Source organism: Manis javanica, chromosome 1, assembly GCF_040802235.1.
Source record: "Manis javanica isolate MJ-LG chromosome 1, MJ_LKY, whole genome shotgun sequence".
Lineage (NCBI taxonomy): Eukaryota > Metazoa > Chordata > Mammalia > Pholidota > Manidae > Manis > Manis javanica.
In genome coordinates, this window is record NC_133156.1 from 36,540,801 (window position 1) to 36,557,570 (window position 16,770).

The 16,770-nt window shown below is 40.1% G+C and overlaps 1 protein-coding gene across 3 annotated transcripts in view; it reads left to right on the forward strand.

The window, feature by feature from the left end:
• Positions 1-15,967, forward strand: part of MRPL22 (mitochondrial ribosomal protein L22) — a 38,735-nt gene extending 22,768 nt beyond the window's left edge. For all 3 annotated transcript variants that reach the window (XM_073231290.1, XM_017670780.3, XM_037025150.2), the window contains one exon: positions 15,670-15,967. In XM_073231290.1, the coding sequence (XP_073087391.1) occupies positions 15,670-15,881 (212 nt within the window). In that variant the 3' untranslated portion in view covers positions 15,882-15,967. The remainder of the gene's footprint in view (positions 1-15,669) is intronic.
• Positions 15,968-16,770: the final 803 nt, after the last annotated feature.

The window sequence follows — 16,770 nt, forward strand, 5'->3', positions numbered from 1 at the left end:
CGTTCTTAGGGTAAATTCCTAGGAGTGGGATTCCTGGGTCAAAAGGTAGGTCTGTTTTGAGCATTTTGATGAACCTCCAAACTGCTTTCCACAATGGTTGAACTAATTTACATTCCCACCAGCAGTGTAGGAGGGTTCCCCTTTCTCCACAGCCTCGCCAACATTTGTTGTTGTTTGTCTTTTGGATGGCAGCTATCCTTACTGGTGTGAGGTGATACCTCATTGTAGTTTTAATTTGCATTTCTCTGATAATTAGCGATGTGGAGCATCTTTTCATGTGTCTCTTGGCCATCTGTATTTCTTTTTTGGAGAACTGTCTGTTCAGTTCCTCTGCCCATTTTTTAATTGGGTTATTTGTTTTTTGTTTGTTGAGGCGTGTGAGCTCTTTATATATTCTGGACGTCAAGCCTTTATCGGATCTGTCATTTTCAAATATATTCTCCCATACTGTAGGGTTCCTTTTTGTTCTATTGATGGTGTCTTTCGCTGTACAGAAGCTTTTCAGCTTAATGTAGTCCCACTTGCTCATTTTTGCTGTTGTTTTCCTTGCCCGGGGAGATATGTTCAAGAAGAGATCACTCATGTTTATGTCTAAGAGGTTTTTGCCTATGTTTTTTTCCAAGAGTTTAATGGTTTCATGCCTTACATTCAGGTCTTTGATCCATTTTGAGTTTACCTTTGTATATGGGGTTAGACAATGGTCCAGTTTCATTCTCCTACATGTAGCTGTCCAGTTTTGCCAGCACCATCTGTTGAAGAGACTGTCATTTTGCCATTGTATGTCCATGGCTCCTTTATCAAATATTAATTGACCATATATGTTTGGGTTAATTTCTGGGGTCTCTAATCTGTTCCACTGGTCTGTGGCTCTGTTCTTGTGCCAGTACCAAATTGTCTTGATTACTATGGCTTTGTAGTAGAGCTTGAAGTTGGGGAGTGAGATCCCCCCTACTTTATTCTTCTTTTTCAGGATTGCTTTGGCTATTCGGGGTCTTTGGTGTTTCCATATGAATTTTTGAATTATTTGTTCCAATTCATTGAAGAATGTTGCTGGTAATTTGAGAGGGATTGCATCAAATCTGTATATTGCTTTGGGCAGGATGGCCATTTTGACGATATTAATTCTTCCTAGCCATGAGCATGGGATGAGTTTCCATTTATTAGTGTCCCCTTTAATTTCTCTTAAGAGTGACTTGTAGTTTTCAGAGTATAAGTCTTTCACTTCCTTGGTTAGGTTTATTCCTAGGTATTTTATTCTTTTTGATGCAATGGTGAATGGAATTGTTTTCCTTATTTCTCTTTCTATTGATTCGTTGTTAGTGTATAGGAAAGCTACAGATTTCTGTGTGTTAATTTTGTATCCTGCAACTTTGCTGTATTCCGATATCAGTTCTAGTAGTTTTGGAGTGGAGTCTTTAGGGTTTTTTATGTACAGTATCATATCATCTGCAAATAGTGACAGTTTAACTTCATCTTTACCAATCTGGATTCCTTGTATTTCTTTGTTTTGTCTGATTGCCGTGGCTAGGACCTCCAGTACTATGTTAAATAACAGTGGGGAGAGTGGGCATCCCTGTCTGGTTCCCGATCTCAGTGGAAATGCTTTCAGCTTCTCGCTGTTCAGTATAATGCTGGCTGTGGGTTTATCATATATGGCCTTTATTATGTTGAGGTACTTGCCCTCTATTCCCATTTTGCTGAGAGTTTTTATCATGAATGGATGTTGAATTTTGTCAAATGCTTTTTCAGCATCTATGGAGATGATCATGTGGTTTTTGTCTTTCTTTTTGTTGATGTGGTGGATGATGTTGATGGATTTTCGAATGTTGTACCATCCTTGCATCCCTGGGATGAACCCCACTTGGTCATGGTGTATGATCCTTTTGATATACTGTTGAATTCTGTTTGCTAATATTTTATTGAGTATTTTTGCATCTACATTCATGAGGGATATTGGTCTGTAATTTTCTTTTTTGGTGGGGTCTTTTCCTGGTTTTGGTATTAGGGTGATGTTGGCTTCATAGAATGAGTTTGGGAGTATTCCCTCTTCTTCTATTTTGTGGAACACTTTAAGGAGAATGGGTATTATGTCTTCTCTGTGTGTCTGATAAAATTCCGAGGTAAATCCGTCCGGCCCCGGGGTTTTGTTCTTGGGTAGTTTTTTTATTACTGTTTCAATTTCTTTGCTTGTAATTGGTTTGTTTAACTTTTGTGTTTCTTCCTTGGTCAGTCTTGGGAGGTTGTATTTTTCTAGGAAGTTGTCCATTTCTTCTAGGTTTTCCAGCTTGTTGGCATATAGGTTTTCATAGTAGTCTTTAATAATTCTTTGTATTTCTGTGGAGTCTGTCGTGATTTTTCCATTCTCATTTCTGATTATGTTGATTTGTGTTGACTCTCTTTTTCTCTTAATAAGTTGGGCTAGAGGCTTATCTATTTTGTTTATTTTCTCAAAGAACCAGCTCTTGGTTTCGTTGATTTTTGCTATTGTTTTATTCTTCTCAATTTTGTTTATTTCTTCTCTGATCTTTATTATGTCCCTCCTTCTGCTGACTTTAGGCCTCATTTGTTCTTCTTTTTCCAGTTTTAATAATTGTGATGTTAGACTATTCATTTGGGATTGTTCTTCCTTCTTCAAGTGTGCCTGGATTGCTATATACTTTCCTCTTAAGACTGCTTTCGCTGCATCCCACAGAAGTTGGGGCTTAGTGTTGTTGTTGTCATTTATTTCTATATATTCCTTGATCTCCATTTTGATTTGTTCATTGATCCATTGATTATTTAGTAGCATGTTGTTAAGCCTCCATGTGTTTGTGAGCCTTTTTGTTTTCTTTGTAGAATTTATTTCTACTTTTATACCTTTGTGGTCTGAAAAATTGGTTGGTAGAATTTCAAGATTTTGGATTTTGCTGAGTCTCTTTTTGTGGGCTAGTATGTGGTCTATTCTGGAGAATGTTCCATGTGCACTTGAGAAGAATGTATATTCTGTTGCTTTTAGATGTAGAGTTCTATAGATGTTTATTAGGTCCATTTGCTCTACTGTGTTGTTCAGCGCTTCCATGTCCTTACTTATTTTCTGCCCAGTGGATCTATCCTTTTGGGTGAGTGGTGTGTTGAAGTCTCCTATAATGAATGCATTGCAGTCTATTTCCCTCTTTAGTTCTGTTAGTATTTGCTTCACATATGCTGGTGCTCCTGTATTAGGTGCATATATATTTAGAATGGTTATATCCTCTTGTTGGACTGAGCCCTTTATCATTATGTAGTGGCCTTCTTTATCTCTTGTTACTTTCTTTGTTTTGAAGTCTATTTTGTCTGATATTAGTACTGCAACCCCTGCTTTCTTCTCACTGTTGTTTGCCTGAAATATGTTTTTCCATCCCTTGACTTTTAGTCTATGCTTATCTTTGGGTTTAAGGTGAGTTTCTTGTAAGCAGCATATAGATGGGTCTTGCTTTTTTATCCATTCTATTACTCTATGTCTTTTGATTGGTGCATTAAGTCCATTTACATTTAGGGTGACTATTGAAAGATATGTACTTATTGCCATTGCAGGCTTTAGATTCGTGGTTACCAAAGGTTCAAGGTTAGCTTCTTTAGTATCTTACTGCCTAACTTAGCTCGCTTATTGAGCTGTTATATACACTGTCTGGAGATTCTTTTCTTCTCTCCCTTCTTATTCCTCCTCCTCCCTTCTTCATATGTTGTGTGTTTTGTTCTGTGCTCTTTTTAGGGGTGCTCCCATCTAGAGCAGTCCCTGTAAGATGCCCTGTAGAGGTGGTTTGTGGGAAGCAAATTCCCTCAGCTTTTGCTTGTCTGGGAATTGTTTGATCCCACCATCATAGTTAAATGATAGTCGTGCTGGATACAGTATCCTTGGTTCAAGGCCCTTCTGTTTCATTGCATTAAGTATATCATGCCATTCTCTTCTGGCCTGTAGGGTTTCTGTTGAGAAGTCTGATGTTAGCCTGATTGGTTTTCCTTTATAGGTGACCTTTTTCTCTCTAGCTGCCTTTAAAACTCTTTCCTTGTCCTTGATCCTTGCCATTTTAATTATTATGTGTCTTGGTGTTGTCCTCCTTGGATCCTTTCTGTTGGGGGTTCTGTATAATTCCATGGTCTGTTCGATTATTTCCTCCCCCAGTTTGGGGAAGTTTTCAGCAATTATTTCTTCAAAGACACTTTCTATCCCTTTTCCTCTTTCTTCCTCTTCTGGTATCCCTATAATACGAATGTTTTTCTTTTTGTATTGGTCACATATTTCTCTTAGTGTTGTTTCATTCCTGGAGATCCTTTTATCTCTCTCTATGTCAGCTTCTATACGTTCCTGTTCTCTGGCTTCTATTCCTTCAATGGCCTCTTGCATCTTATCCATTCTGCTTATAAATCCTTCCAGGGATTGTTTCACTTCTGTGATCTCTTTCCTGACATCTGTGATCTCCTTCCGGACTTCATCCCACTGTTCTTGCATTTTTCTCTGCATCTCATCCCACTGCTCTTGCATTTTTCTCTGCATCTCATCCCATTGCTCTTGCATTTTTTTCTGCATCTCTGTCAGCATGTTCATGATTTTTATTTTGAATTCTTTTTCAGGAGGACTAGTTAGGTCTGTCTCCTTCTCAGGTGTTGTCTCTGTGATCTTTGTCTGCCTGTAGTTTTGCCTTTTCATGGTGATAGGGATAGTTTGCAGAGCTGGTACAAGTGACCGCTGGAAGAGCTTCCCTTCTTGTTGGTTTGTGGCCTTTTCCTGGGAGAATAGCGACCTCTAGTGGCTTGTGCGGGGCAGCTGTGTGCAGACAGGGCTTCTGCTTCCTGCCCAGTTGCTTTGGGGTTTATCTCCGCTGTTGCTGTGGGCTTGGCCTGGCTGGGGCTGTTCCTCCAAAATGGTGGAGCCCCGTTGGAGGGGGAGCGGCCAGGAGGCTATTTATCTCTGTAAGGGGCCTCTGTGCTCCCTGCTGCCCAGGGGGTTAGAGTGCCCAGAGATCCCCAGATTCCCTGCCTCTGGTCTAAGTGACCTGTCCTGCCCCTTTAAGACTTCCAAAAAGCACTCTCCAAACCAAAACAACAAGCAACAATGAGAGAGGGAACAGAGAGAATGGGAAAAAAAAAAAAAAAAAAAGGAAAAAGCAAGCGATTTTTTTTTTTTTCTGCCTCTGGTCTAAGTGACCTGTCCTGCCCCTTTAAGACTTCCAAAAAGCACTCTCCAAACCAAAACATCAAGCAACAATGAGAGAGGGAACAGAGAGAATGGGAAAAAAAAAAAAAAAAAAAAAGGAAAAAGCAAGCGATTTTTTTTTTTTTTTTTTTTTTGTCCTCAGGTGCCGGTCCCAGGCACTCGCTCTCTGGTCCTGCTGCCCTGTCTCCCTAGCACCAGGGTCCCTGTCCTTTCAAGGCTTCCAAAAAGCACCCACCAACCGGTCCCGCAGGGAAGGAACGCTCGATATTCTTTGTCCTCAGGCACTGGTTCCAGACACCCGCTCACCAGTCCCGCCGCCCTGCCTCCCTAGCACCGGGGTCCCTGTCCCTTCAAGGCTTCCAAAAAGCACTCGCCAAAAAGAGAGAAAAAAAGGGGAAAAACGCGCGATTTCTTCCGTCCTCAGGTGCCGGTCTCAGGCACCCACCCACCGGTCCCACAGGGAAAAACGCGGGATATTCTTTGTCCTCAGGTGCCGGTCCCAGGCACCCGCTCACCAGTCCCGCCGCCCTGCCTCCCTAGCACCGGGGTCCCTGTCCCTTTTAGGCTTCCAAAAAGCACTCGCAGAAAAGAGAAAAAAAAAGGGGAAAAACGCGCGATTTCCTCTGTCCTCAAGTGCCGGTCTCAGGCACCCGCCCACCGGTCCCGCAGGGAAAAACGTGGGATATTCTTTGTCCTCAGGCGCCGGTCCCAGGCACCCGCTCACCAGTCCCGCCACCCTGCCTCCCTAGCACTGGGGTCCCCGTCCCGTCAAGGCTTCCAAAAAGCGCTTGCCAAAAAGAGAAAAAAAAAAAAAAAAAAGGGGAAAAACGCGCGACCTCCTCCGTCCTCAGGCACCGGTCTCAGGCACCCGCCCGCCGGTCCCGCAGGGAGAAACGCGGGGTGTTCTTTGTCCTCCAGCGCCGTTCCCAGGCACCTGCTCACCGGTCCCGCCGCCCTGCCTCCCCAGCAACGGGGGCCCGTCCCTCTAAGGCTTCCAAAAAGCGCTCGCCAAAAAAAAAAAAAAAAACCGCTCCGGTTTCTCTCCATCCGCCGGGAGCCGGGGGGAGGGGCGCTCGGGTCCCGCTGGGCCGGGGCTTGTATCTTACCCCCTTCGCAAGGCGCTGGTTCCTTGCAGGTTTGGATGTGGTCTGGATGTTGTCCTGTGTCCTGTGGTCTCTATTTTAGGAAGATTTTTCTTTGTTATATTTTCATAGCTCTATGTGTTTTTGGGAGGAGATTTCCACTGCTCTACTCACACCGCCATCCTGGCTCCGCCCCTCCTCTTCTATTTTTTGGAAAACTTTAAAGAGAATGGATATTATGTCTTGATGTCTGATAAAATTCAGCAGTGAATCCATCTGGTATGGGAGTTTTGTTCTTGGGTAGTTTTTTGATTAGCGAGTCAATTTCATTGCTGGTAATTGGTCTGTTTAGATTTTCTGTTTCTTCCTGGGTCAGCCTTGGAAGGTTGTATTTTTCTAGAAAGGTTTCCATTTCTTTTAGGTTATCTAGTTTGTTAACACATAGATTTTCATAACCTCTAATATTTCTTTGTATTTCTGTGGTGTCCATTGTGATTTTTCCTTTCTCATTTCTGATTCTGTTTATGTGCGTAGATTCTCTTTTTTCTTAATAAGTTTGGCTAAGGGTTTATCTATTTTGTTTATTTTCTCAAAGAACCAGCTCTTGGTTTCATTAATTTTTTCTATTGTTTTATTATTCTCAATTTTATTTATTTCTTCTATGATCTTTATTATGTCCCTCCTTCTGCAGACTTTGGGCCTCATTTGTTCTTCTTTTTCCAGTTTTAATAAGTGTGAATTTAGACTATTCATTTGGGATTGTTCTTCCTTCTTTAAATAGACCTGGATTGGTATAGACTTTCCTCTTAGAACTGCCTTTGCTGCATCCCCCAGATGTTGAGGTATTGTTCTATTGTTTTTAGTTGTCTCCATTATTGGTTGATCTCTGTCTTAAATTTGTTCATTGATCCATTGATTATTTAGGAGCCTGTTGTTAAGCCTCCATGTGTTTATGAGCCTTTTTGTTTTCTTTGTAAAATTTATTTCTAGTTTTATACCTTTGCGATCTGAGAAGTTAGTTGGTAGAATTTCAATCTTTTTGAATTTACTTAGGCTCTTTTTGTGGCCTAGTATATGGTCTATTCTGGAAAATGTTCCATGTGCACTTGAGAAGAATGTGTATACTGTTGCTTTTGCTTGTAGAGTTCTATAGATGTCTGTTAGGTCCATCTCTTTTAATGTGGTGTTCAGTGCCTCTATCTCCTTACTTATTTTGTGTCTTGTTGATCTGTCCTTTGGAGTGAGTGGTATTTTTCTAAAATGAATGAATTACATTCTATTTCCTCCTTTAATTCTGTTAGTATTTGTTTCACATATGTAGGTGCTCCTGTATTGGGTGCATATATATTTATAATGGTTATATCCTCTTGTTTGACTGACCCCTTTATCATTATGTAATGTCATTCTTTATCTCTTGTTACTTTCTTTGTTTTGAAGTCAGTTTTGTCTGATACATGTACTGCAACTCCTGCTCTTTTCTCCCTATTGTTTGCCTGAACTATATTTTTCCATCCCTTCACTTTTAGTTTGTATGTGTCTTTGGGTTTGAAGTGAGTCTCTTGTCGCCAACATATAGTTGGGTCTTGTTTTTTCATCCATTCAGTGAATCTATGTATTTTCATTGGTGCATTCAGACCATTTACATTTAGCGTTATTAGCGATAGGCATGTACTTATTGCCTTTGCAGTCTTTAGATTTGTGGTTACGAAAGGTTCAAGGGTAACTTCCTTTCTATCTAAGAGTCTACCATCTATAGTAGTCCCTCCAAAATACACTGTAGAGATGGTTTGTGGGTGCTAAATTCTCTCTGATTTTGCTTATCTGGAAATTGTTTAATTCCTCCTTCAAATTTAAATGATAATCTTGCCAGATAACGTATTCTTGGCTTGAGGCCCTTCTGCTTCATTGCATTAAATACATCACGCCACTGTCTCTGGCCTGTAAGGTTTCTGCTGCTGGGAAGTCTGGTGATAGCCTGGTGGGTTTTCCTTTGTATATGATCATATTTCTCTCTCTGGCTGCTTTAACTTGTCTGTCCTTATCCTTGATCTTTGCCATTTTAATTATTATATGAATTGGTGTTGTCCTCCTTAGGGCCCTTGTGTTTGGAGATCTGTGCACCTCTGTGGCCAGAGAGACTATCTCCTTTCCCACATTGGGCAAGTTTTCAATAATTACCTCCTCAGAGACACTTTCTATCCCTTTTTCTCTCTTATCTTCTTCTGATACCCCATAACGCGATACTGTTCCATTTCGATTGGTCGCACAGTTTTCCTAATATTCTTTCATTCCTAGAGATCCTTTTTTCTCTCTGTGCCTCAGTTTCTTTGTATTCTTCTTCTCTAATTTCTATTCCATATACCCTCTCCTCCACTATATCTAATCTGCTTTTGAATCCCTCCATTGTGTGTTTCATTTCTGATAGTGTATTCTGTAATGATTGAATCTCCATCTGCACTTCTTCCCTGAGTTCTTGTATATTTTTCTGTACCTCCATGAGCATGTTTATGATTTTTATTTTGAAATCTCTTTCAGGAAGAGTGATGAGTTCAGTTTCAGTTGACCTTTTTTCTGGTGTTTGTGGGCTTTTGGTTTGAACCAGGTCTCTTTGGCATTTCATATTTGTATGTGGTGCCCTGTGGTGCCCAGAAGCTCTACTCTCTTGAGCTGCTCAGCCCCTGGTGTGATGGTGGGGATTTCAGGGGAGTCCCTGGTGCTGAGGAGAGGAAAGAGCTATTTCCTGCTTCCCAGCTGCTCTGCCTGTTTCCACCTACAGGGCCAGTGACCCTAGCACATTGGTGTAAGCCCGTATGCTTTGTGTTTGTAGCTGCTGTAGGCAGGGCTTTCCTCTGGCTGGCCTGACCCCAGGGCAGGGGCTGCTGGTTTGTGAGCCGGGGCGGGCTGGCTGGGAGGGAGGCACAAGATGCTGTATATCATGGTGGGGGTCCTTTGATTGGCGTAGCCAGCCAGGGGCATGTAGTGCCTGAAACTCATGAAGGTTCCCATCCTGCTGGGCGGAGTACACCTGGACAATTTCATCCATGTGTCCTTTTTCCTGAGTAGTAAACTCTGTGCAATCCTTGCACTTTTAGCAACCCTTTCACTCTTAGGAAGCCTCTCAGATTGCCTGCCTTTCTTTTGTCCCAGAGCATCTGGATGTGGATTCCTATTTTCGACAAGCGACTGGAATCTCAGTCTCTCCAGATATTCCTCCTGTCTTAGCTTTGCAACCCCTCTAATCTCCACAGCACTATGCAATGTAGGTTTGTGCTCCCTGAGCAGATCTCCAGGGCTTGGTGTCCAGCAGTCCCAGGCCTCCACTCTCTCCCTGCTCCATTTCTCTTCCTCCCTCCATTGAGCTGGGGTAGGGGGTGGTCTTGTGTCCCACCGGAACATGGCTTTGGTACATTACCGTGTTCCGTGAGGTCTGTTTTTTCTCCAGGTGTATGCAGTCTGGCATTTTTTCCTGTTGCTCTTTCCTGATTAGTTGTATTGATTATATTTTTGAATTATATGTGGTTTTGGGAGCAGTCCTCTTTCTTACCTCTCATGCCACCATCTTTAATCTCCTAGGTCATGATTTTCAATTGAAATATCTTATTTTAAATCTCAATCTTGTATAACTGATTACATTCTGATACATTTCATAGATGCTGAGGGAAATCAGAATGGCAGCTCAGAAGATGCAGGGCCATCGAAGTTGATCATAAACACTTTGTTCTCACAGCAGCATGAATAAATAATTTAAGGGCCTAGAATCATTGGAAAAGTATAAAAGGATGAGGAGAAGACCATTTGCTTAAAACCTTTTGATGACCTTTCATGCTCTGAATATCAAATCAAAGTTAATCAATTTTATTCAGTTTCTTAGGAATATGGGCTTCCAGCTGACAGACAAAACTTTGTGTGGAATTCAGGTACAAATAAAATATAATTTACTTTTAAATCCTTTTCGGTAATTGTAGTAAAGAGAGAGAGGGTGAGTAGTTCAATCTTGTCTTCCCAAATGATGGAGCTAAGTCCAGTGTTGCCATTAATCAAAAATAAACAACCAGTCCTGTATGAATGGTCCTTTAATTCACTGGTCTCCTTACGTGCATTTCTGCTGAAAAATCTATCCCACCTGCACCCTCTTTTCATCTAGTTTTGTGTAAAACTCTTTTCTTAAGTAGAGCTAAGTTTGGATTTGTCCTATCATTTAAAAAACTCATTTGCTAAGTGTTTTGTTGCCTAATACCATTATGAAGGAAAAAGAGATGAGTACCCCAGGAAGATGAGCTCTCTTACTATGACATGTCAGCCATTTTAGTCCTGTATTTGCCAGACTTTCCTGATCAGAATTTTCTGAGGTTCTTAGTAAAAATACAGAATTCCAGGCCTTTGCACTTGCTCATTGAGCTGAAGCCCCAGGGGAGCAGGCCTGGGTAGCTATTTGTTCAATAAGTACCCTAGTGAGTCTTACCTGTGAAATGCGGGAAATTGATTTATCTCATTCTATTTTTGTAAAAGGCCTAGTCATTGCATTCCACAGACTACTTTTGGAGTTTTGAAAGATTAATTAATATTTGGTGGCTACTGTTTCAGCTCAGCAATGCCTCTTTCAGTCCCCTGAAATAAGTAAGTGTAGGCATTTTAAGGGAAGTGTTTTTTTGGTAGCATATGTTCTCATTATATGGTAATTCCTTCGAGTGTCTGTCATCACTCTAAAGCTAATACCTGGTGTTGCATGACCACGGATTTTGAAAATTAATTTCTTTTTCAAACTTGTAATGATGACTAATGACACTGAATAGGCCTTAACAAGTGGACATGGACTAATAAAATGTTGCTGCTCAGTGATTCATGGCATTTGACGTGATCCACTTTAGGAAAAGTGGTCATGTGAATTTGTAAATCAGTCTTCTAAGGAGTGATGGAGGGGTAGGGGGGCTTTCTGATGTTAAAATGTCAGGATTCACATTTACCTAAACTAGTAGTAGGAAATACGGTATTTTAAATTCATGATGCCTGTTGGGTATTATCTTTAGAAGAGCATTATCTTGGGCATTATCTAGAAGGTTGTTCCCATTTTTAAGATGTTTTAATGTTTTTTTCTTTTATTCAGAAAGTGTTTGAGTACCTTCAACATGCATACTACCACATAGTTAAGTGATCACATATTTCTTTCTTTTTTTTTGAGAGGGCATCTGTCATATTTATTGATCAAATGGTTGTTAACAACAATAAAATTCTGTATAGGGGACTCAATGCACAATCATTAATCAACCCCAAGCCTAATTCTCAACAGTGTCCAATCTTCTGAAGCAAAATGAACAAGTTCTTACATGGTGAACAAGTTCTTACATAGTGAATAAGTTCTTACATGGTGAACAGTGCAAGGGCAGTCATATCACAGAAACTTTTGGTTTTGATCATGTATCATGAACTATAAACAATCAAATAAGATATGATCATTCATTTGATTTTTATACTTGATTTATATGTGAATCCCACATTTTTCCCTTATTTTATTTTATTTTTTTTAAATAAAATGCTGAAGTGGTAGGTAGATGCAAGATAAAAGTAGAAAACATAATTTAGTGCTGTAAGAGGGCAATTGTAGATGATCAGGTGTGTGCCTATAGACTAAGTATTAATCCAAGCTAGACAAGGGCAACAAAACATCCACGGATGCAGAAGATTTCTCTCAAAACGGGGGGTGAGGTTCTAAGCCTCACCTCTGTTGATCCCCAATTTCTCACCTGATGGCCCCCCTGCGACTGTGCCTGTCTTAGGTTGTTCCTCCCTTGAGGAATCTTACCCTTCTCTGGCTAACCAGCCATCTTCCAGGGCCATACAGGGAAATGTAAAGTTGGTAAGTGAGAGAGAAGCAATATTCTTTGAAAAGGTTAGCTTTTTACTTCTTTGCAGATTTATGCCCTGTGGCTTGTATGTCCAGCATTTGTCTTGAGGTATCTTTACCACTTGGAAGAATTATGATACTCGGTAATTTTTTATATGAGGCACGAATTCTACTGTAATTAGGAAGGAAGAAGAAAAGCTATAGAAGTAGCAGATGGAAGAAAACATGGGAAGATTGATTATTTCTTTGACATAACTTCTTGTAGAGTAATATAAGCATGTATAGGTTTTAACAAACTACTAATTAAATTGCATACACACATTAACAGAATAGGAATACAGATACATAACAAAAGCAGACCTACAATTACCAGCCATATTCATTGAAACCAAGAAAACCAGTTAGGTACCCTAGGCATTTGTGAAAACTTATCAATAATATGATGGATATTGTCTAACTGAATTTGAATATTTTGAGAAAAATCAGACAAATTAAAACAACACATTCCTGGGAACTGTTCACATCCCATATGTTCTTTTAACAGTAGATAGTCTATAGTCACACGATTTTGGAGTGCTGCAACTTGCACTTCTCCTAATTCTTGGTTGAGTGATCATATATTTCTTAAAGCAGTTTAAAACATAAAACTGCAGTAGTAGTCCTTGGAAGAATACATAAATTATCCTTTGAGTTGGAATTAGTAATATACTATTACTAATATATATACTTGGAAAGCTTTGATTCTTATTTTAGAAGTTGAGCAAATTTTTACAGAGATGTCTTTATTGAAAAAATGTTACTAATTATCAGAGGATGTATTTCAAAGTCATTTTTACTCCTTGTTGAGAATGAACTTTGGGGGCAATACGAAAGGAATGTAAGTTTGGTTGAGGAACTGACTTTTACAGATGAAACAGAGGACTTACCCAGATAGCATATGGTTTGGGACCAAAAAGAGTAGTACAGGTAAATGGTATTGTTGGAGTCCAGAAGAGGAGGTCAGTAGGGGTTGGAATAGTTATGGGGATTTTCTAGAAAAATTTACCTTTGGAAGATGGGCTTTTGGGTATCCAAAGGAGTATCCAGGAATAAAGATTTCCTAAGTGGGGTAGGTACATAAACTAAGGCACATGGTTGGAGTAAGCAGTAATTGTATGGTACAATGAATAGAATAGTGTGAGGGAAGTAGAGTGTTGACTTAGATTAGATAAAATTGGAAGGGTAGACTGGGCCTAGATTCTAGAGGGCTGAACATGGCAGGCTGTAACATTTAGTTCAAACTACCTAAGAGGGACCACAGGAAGTTTCTGAGTGAGAAATTTAGGTTATTAAGGCATTGTTTTAAGACTTTTAACTGTAAACTTTGGTTTTGAAATTGTGCTGTGGGGTCTCAGGTTTGGGCGTCCTGGGCGTAACAAGGGCTCTCTGATATCTTGGTCACTGCTGTGTCCTTGGAGCCCAGGATAGTCTGGTACTCAGTAGGAAATCAGAAATATTAGTTAAGTGAATAAATGGCACAGCTTTGGATGTCTCCCCACCCATGTGTGAGATGGAACAGATCCATATGACAGTGGGTATCTATGTATTGTTTCACTTTAATTGGAGTGGTTCCCTACATAAGTAGTTTGAAACCCCCAATATGTAGAATTAGTGGAGGGGAGCCCAGAAATCAATTTGGAATCTATAGTTTAGGTCCTGATTTCTAGACCTCAAAGTGGCTCTGTTGTGTATTCCCATTACAATGTATTATAGTACCCTGGTTCAGAGGAATTAATGTTTTCATTTTGATGTAATAAAAAAATGATGGCATTATATGATGTGAGATAGGTGAAATTTTATAGCTTTAAGCTGAAATCACGACTGGCATTAGCAGATACTGGGCATCTATTTTGGGGGAGATGGAAGGAAAATGGTTATAAACCCTGACCCTGACGTGGTTGATCATTGTATTTTGATAAGGTTATGTAGTACTGCACAGTTAGTTGATTTTGATACTTACTTCACTGGAGTAGTATTTCTTATCATCCAAGTATTTGGAAATTGGTGCTCAAGTTGAATAGAGTCACCATATTGGCTAGAAGTAGCCATCATGTTTATAAAATGTTCTGTAGAAGTTTTCTGTATTTTTCCCAGTGTCACCATTCTTATTTGTAGGTTTCCTGATAGGTATCCAGGGAGCCTAGTGGTGCATTGTTATAAAGTGATTTGTGTAATTCTGCTTCTCTTTGGAAATTCTTAAACACATTTCTTTAGTACCCAGTTGATGAAGTTGATATAAGGACAGTAGCCCTTTCCTTACCTCACTGAGACCCCGGGCAGTTTTCATCATCACTTTTATTCTTACTTTCTCTTTGGCTGAGCTATGCTGCTTCTGTTCACACTCATGAGAGAATCATAGTCAAGTATGTACTTGGATATAGTCCCTGTACTTATAAAGTTATATCACAGTAAGTATATAAGAATGGTGAGCATTGACGTGGATTGATTTGATATGTATTATATAAATTTTTGCCTTTTTAAAGGGATTATTAAATTAACATTAAATAAATTCAGAAAATACTAGAAGGTGGTTACTGCTTTGATTAACTGTGGGTGAACAGCTGAACAGATTTCTTCTTATGTACTATTTAAAAGACTTCTTCAAATTTTACGTGATCAGTCTGATACACAGAATGGGTGAGAAGAAAGGAGGAGGCTGTCATGATGTGGGAGTTCCTGAAACAGGCTGTGAATCAGAATTACTGGGGGTAGTGCATGTGTGGTGGTGTTTGCTTAGAATATAATTTCCAAGGCCCACCCCAAATATATTAAATTTGATTCTCCAGAGATGGGGTCTCAACAACTACATTTTAGATACGTTTCCTAGGTTAGCCAGACCTAGCTAGCCTGAGTACCAGCATTTGGGAACCATTGCTTCCAGTGGCTTCTTATACACTTAGATATCACTTCTTTACCACCCTTTACCTCAGCCTACAGGGCTCTGTGTAATCTTACCTTGATCTCTGATCTCTTTCCCTCGTTTGTACCACTATTCCTTTTGCTTACTATGCTTCAGCAGCTGGTTTTCTTTCTATGCTTACAACAAGCCAACATTCCCACCACTGGGTCTTGCACTTGCTGTTCCCTCTTCCTGGAATACCCTGCCCCTAGATATTTGCATGGGTGATTTATTCTGATCTTAGACCAAATGTTTCTTCCTGAAGGATGCCACTCGATAGCCCCTACCTCACCCCCCAATCTAAAGCTGCTCCCCAGCACCCTGTCAGTCTCTGCCACATCACTGTCTTTATTCAAGCACTTGTAACAATGATCATGTTTATTTTCTGTTGCCTCTAGAATGTATACAGGCAGGGCCCTTGCTAGTCTTTTTCACTCTCTTTTCTCCAAAACCTAGAATAGTCTGGCTCTTAGTAAGTACTTAGGAGATACTTGTTTTGAGACAGCTTGCTTTGCCCAGCCAGTGAGCTCACGTCGTGTGATACAGTTGAAGGAAGGATTGCTCAGCTGACCAGGCTGCAGTCTTCTTGTGGATACCACCATTTCTTGTAATTCTCTTTTTCTTCCCTGTCTAGCTGAGTCTACCTCAGGGCGAGGCCAGTACCTGAAACGCATCCGATACCACGGCAGAGGTCGCTTTGGGCTCATGGAGAAGGTTTTTTGCCATTACTTTGTGAAGTTGGTGGAAGGCCCCCCACCTCCCCTTGAGGCACCAAAGACAGCAGTTGTGCACGCCAAAGAGTACATTCAGGAGCTTCGCAATCGGACCATCATTCACACCCTATAGTGGGGGTATTCAGATTCTACATTGTAAATATTTTGCCATTTATTTCCTAGAAACAAACAAAAATTAAAGACAAATGCTTTTTATGATTTGCCATTGACTTATTGCAATACCAAGTACAGCTGCTAGCTTATATGAGTATTTATAAGACTTTGCCCATCTCTCTTGAGCCTCTGGGTATATTTATGCATTTGCAACTTGGAAAGGGAAATAAATCAGCTTTAAACATAATAACAGGTTATAATTTAGAAGGCTTTTCTGAGTACTCTTTAAAAGGAATGTAATTCTCCAACTAATGTCCTGCAGCTGGCAGTTTTGATACTGGACTTGAGTAGAATGTTATGGGATAAGAAAGCTTGTCATTACATTATTTCACTTGATTTCTTCTTGGTATTGTGAAGGGGTGATGGAGGTGAGTGTAGCTGAATGTTGTTTCATTGCAGTGTTTTAGGGCATTTGTATTTCTTTTTTAAATTTCCTTCCATTGTTGGCATAGGCCAGTGGGTGAGGGATTATATTTTCCTTTACTATTTTAGCAGTAATGTGAAATTACAGGAGTTTACTAGATATCTTAATCTAAAACTCTGAAAATGCTTTAACTTAGTTTTTTTCTAGTTAAATAAAGACTGCTATCGGGTCTGCTTCCAACAATGCTTTACATTGCCTGGGTATCTTGTTTAGGATTGATTCATTTTTCAGAGTGAATTCAATTCCCAAGTGAGGAATTGAACCAATCTCAGCACTGCATTCTAAAATAAGGCAGTAGGTGGCACTTAACACTTGTTAAAAGAAAATTGTCAGTATTAAATTAGAGTGTTCAGCACTCCCTGGCTCTCACTCATACATGTATTTTCATTGACAAGAAGCACTCTGTTCTCAGCCCTAGTCTGGT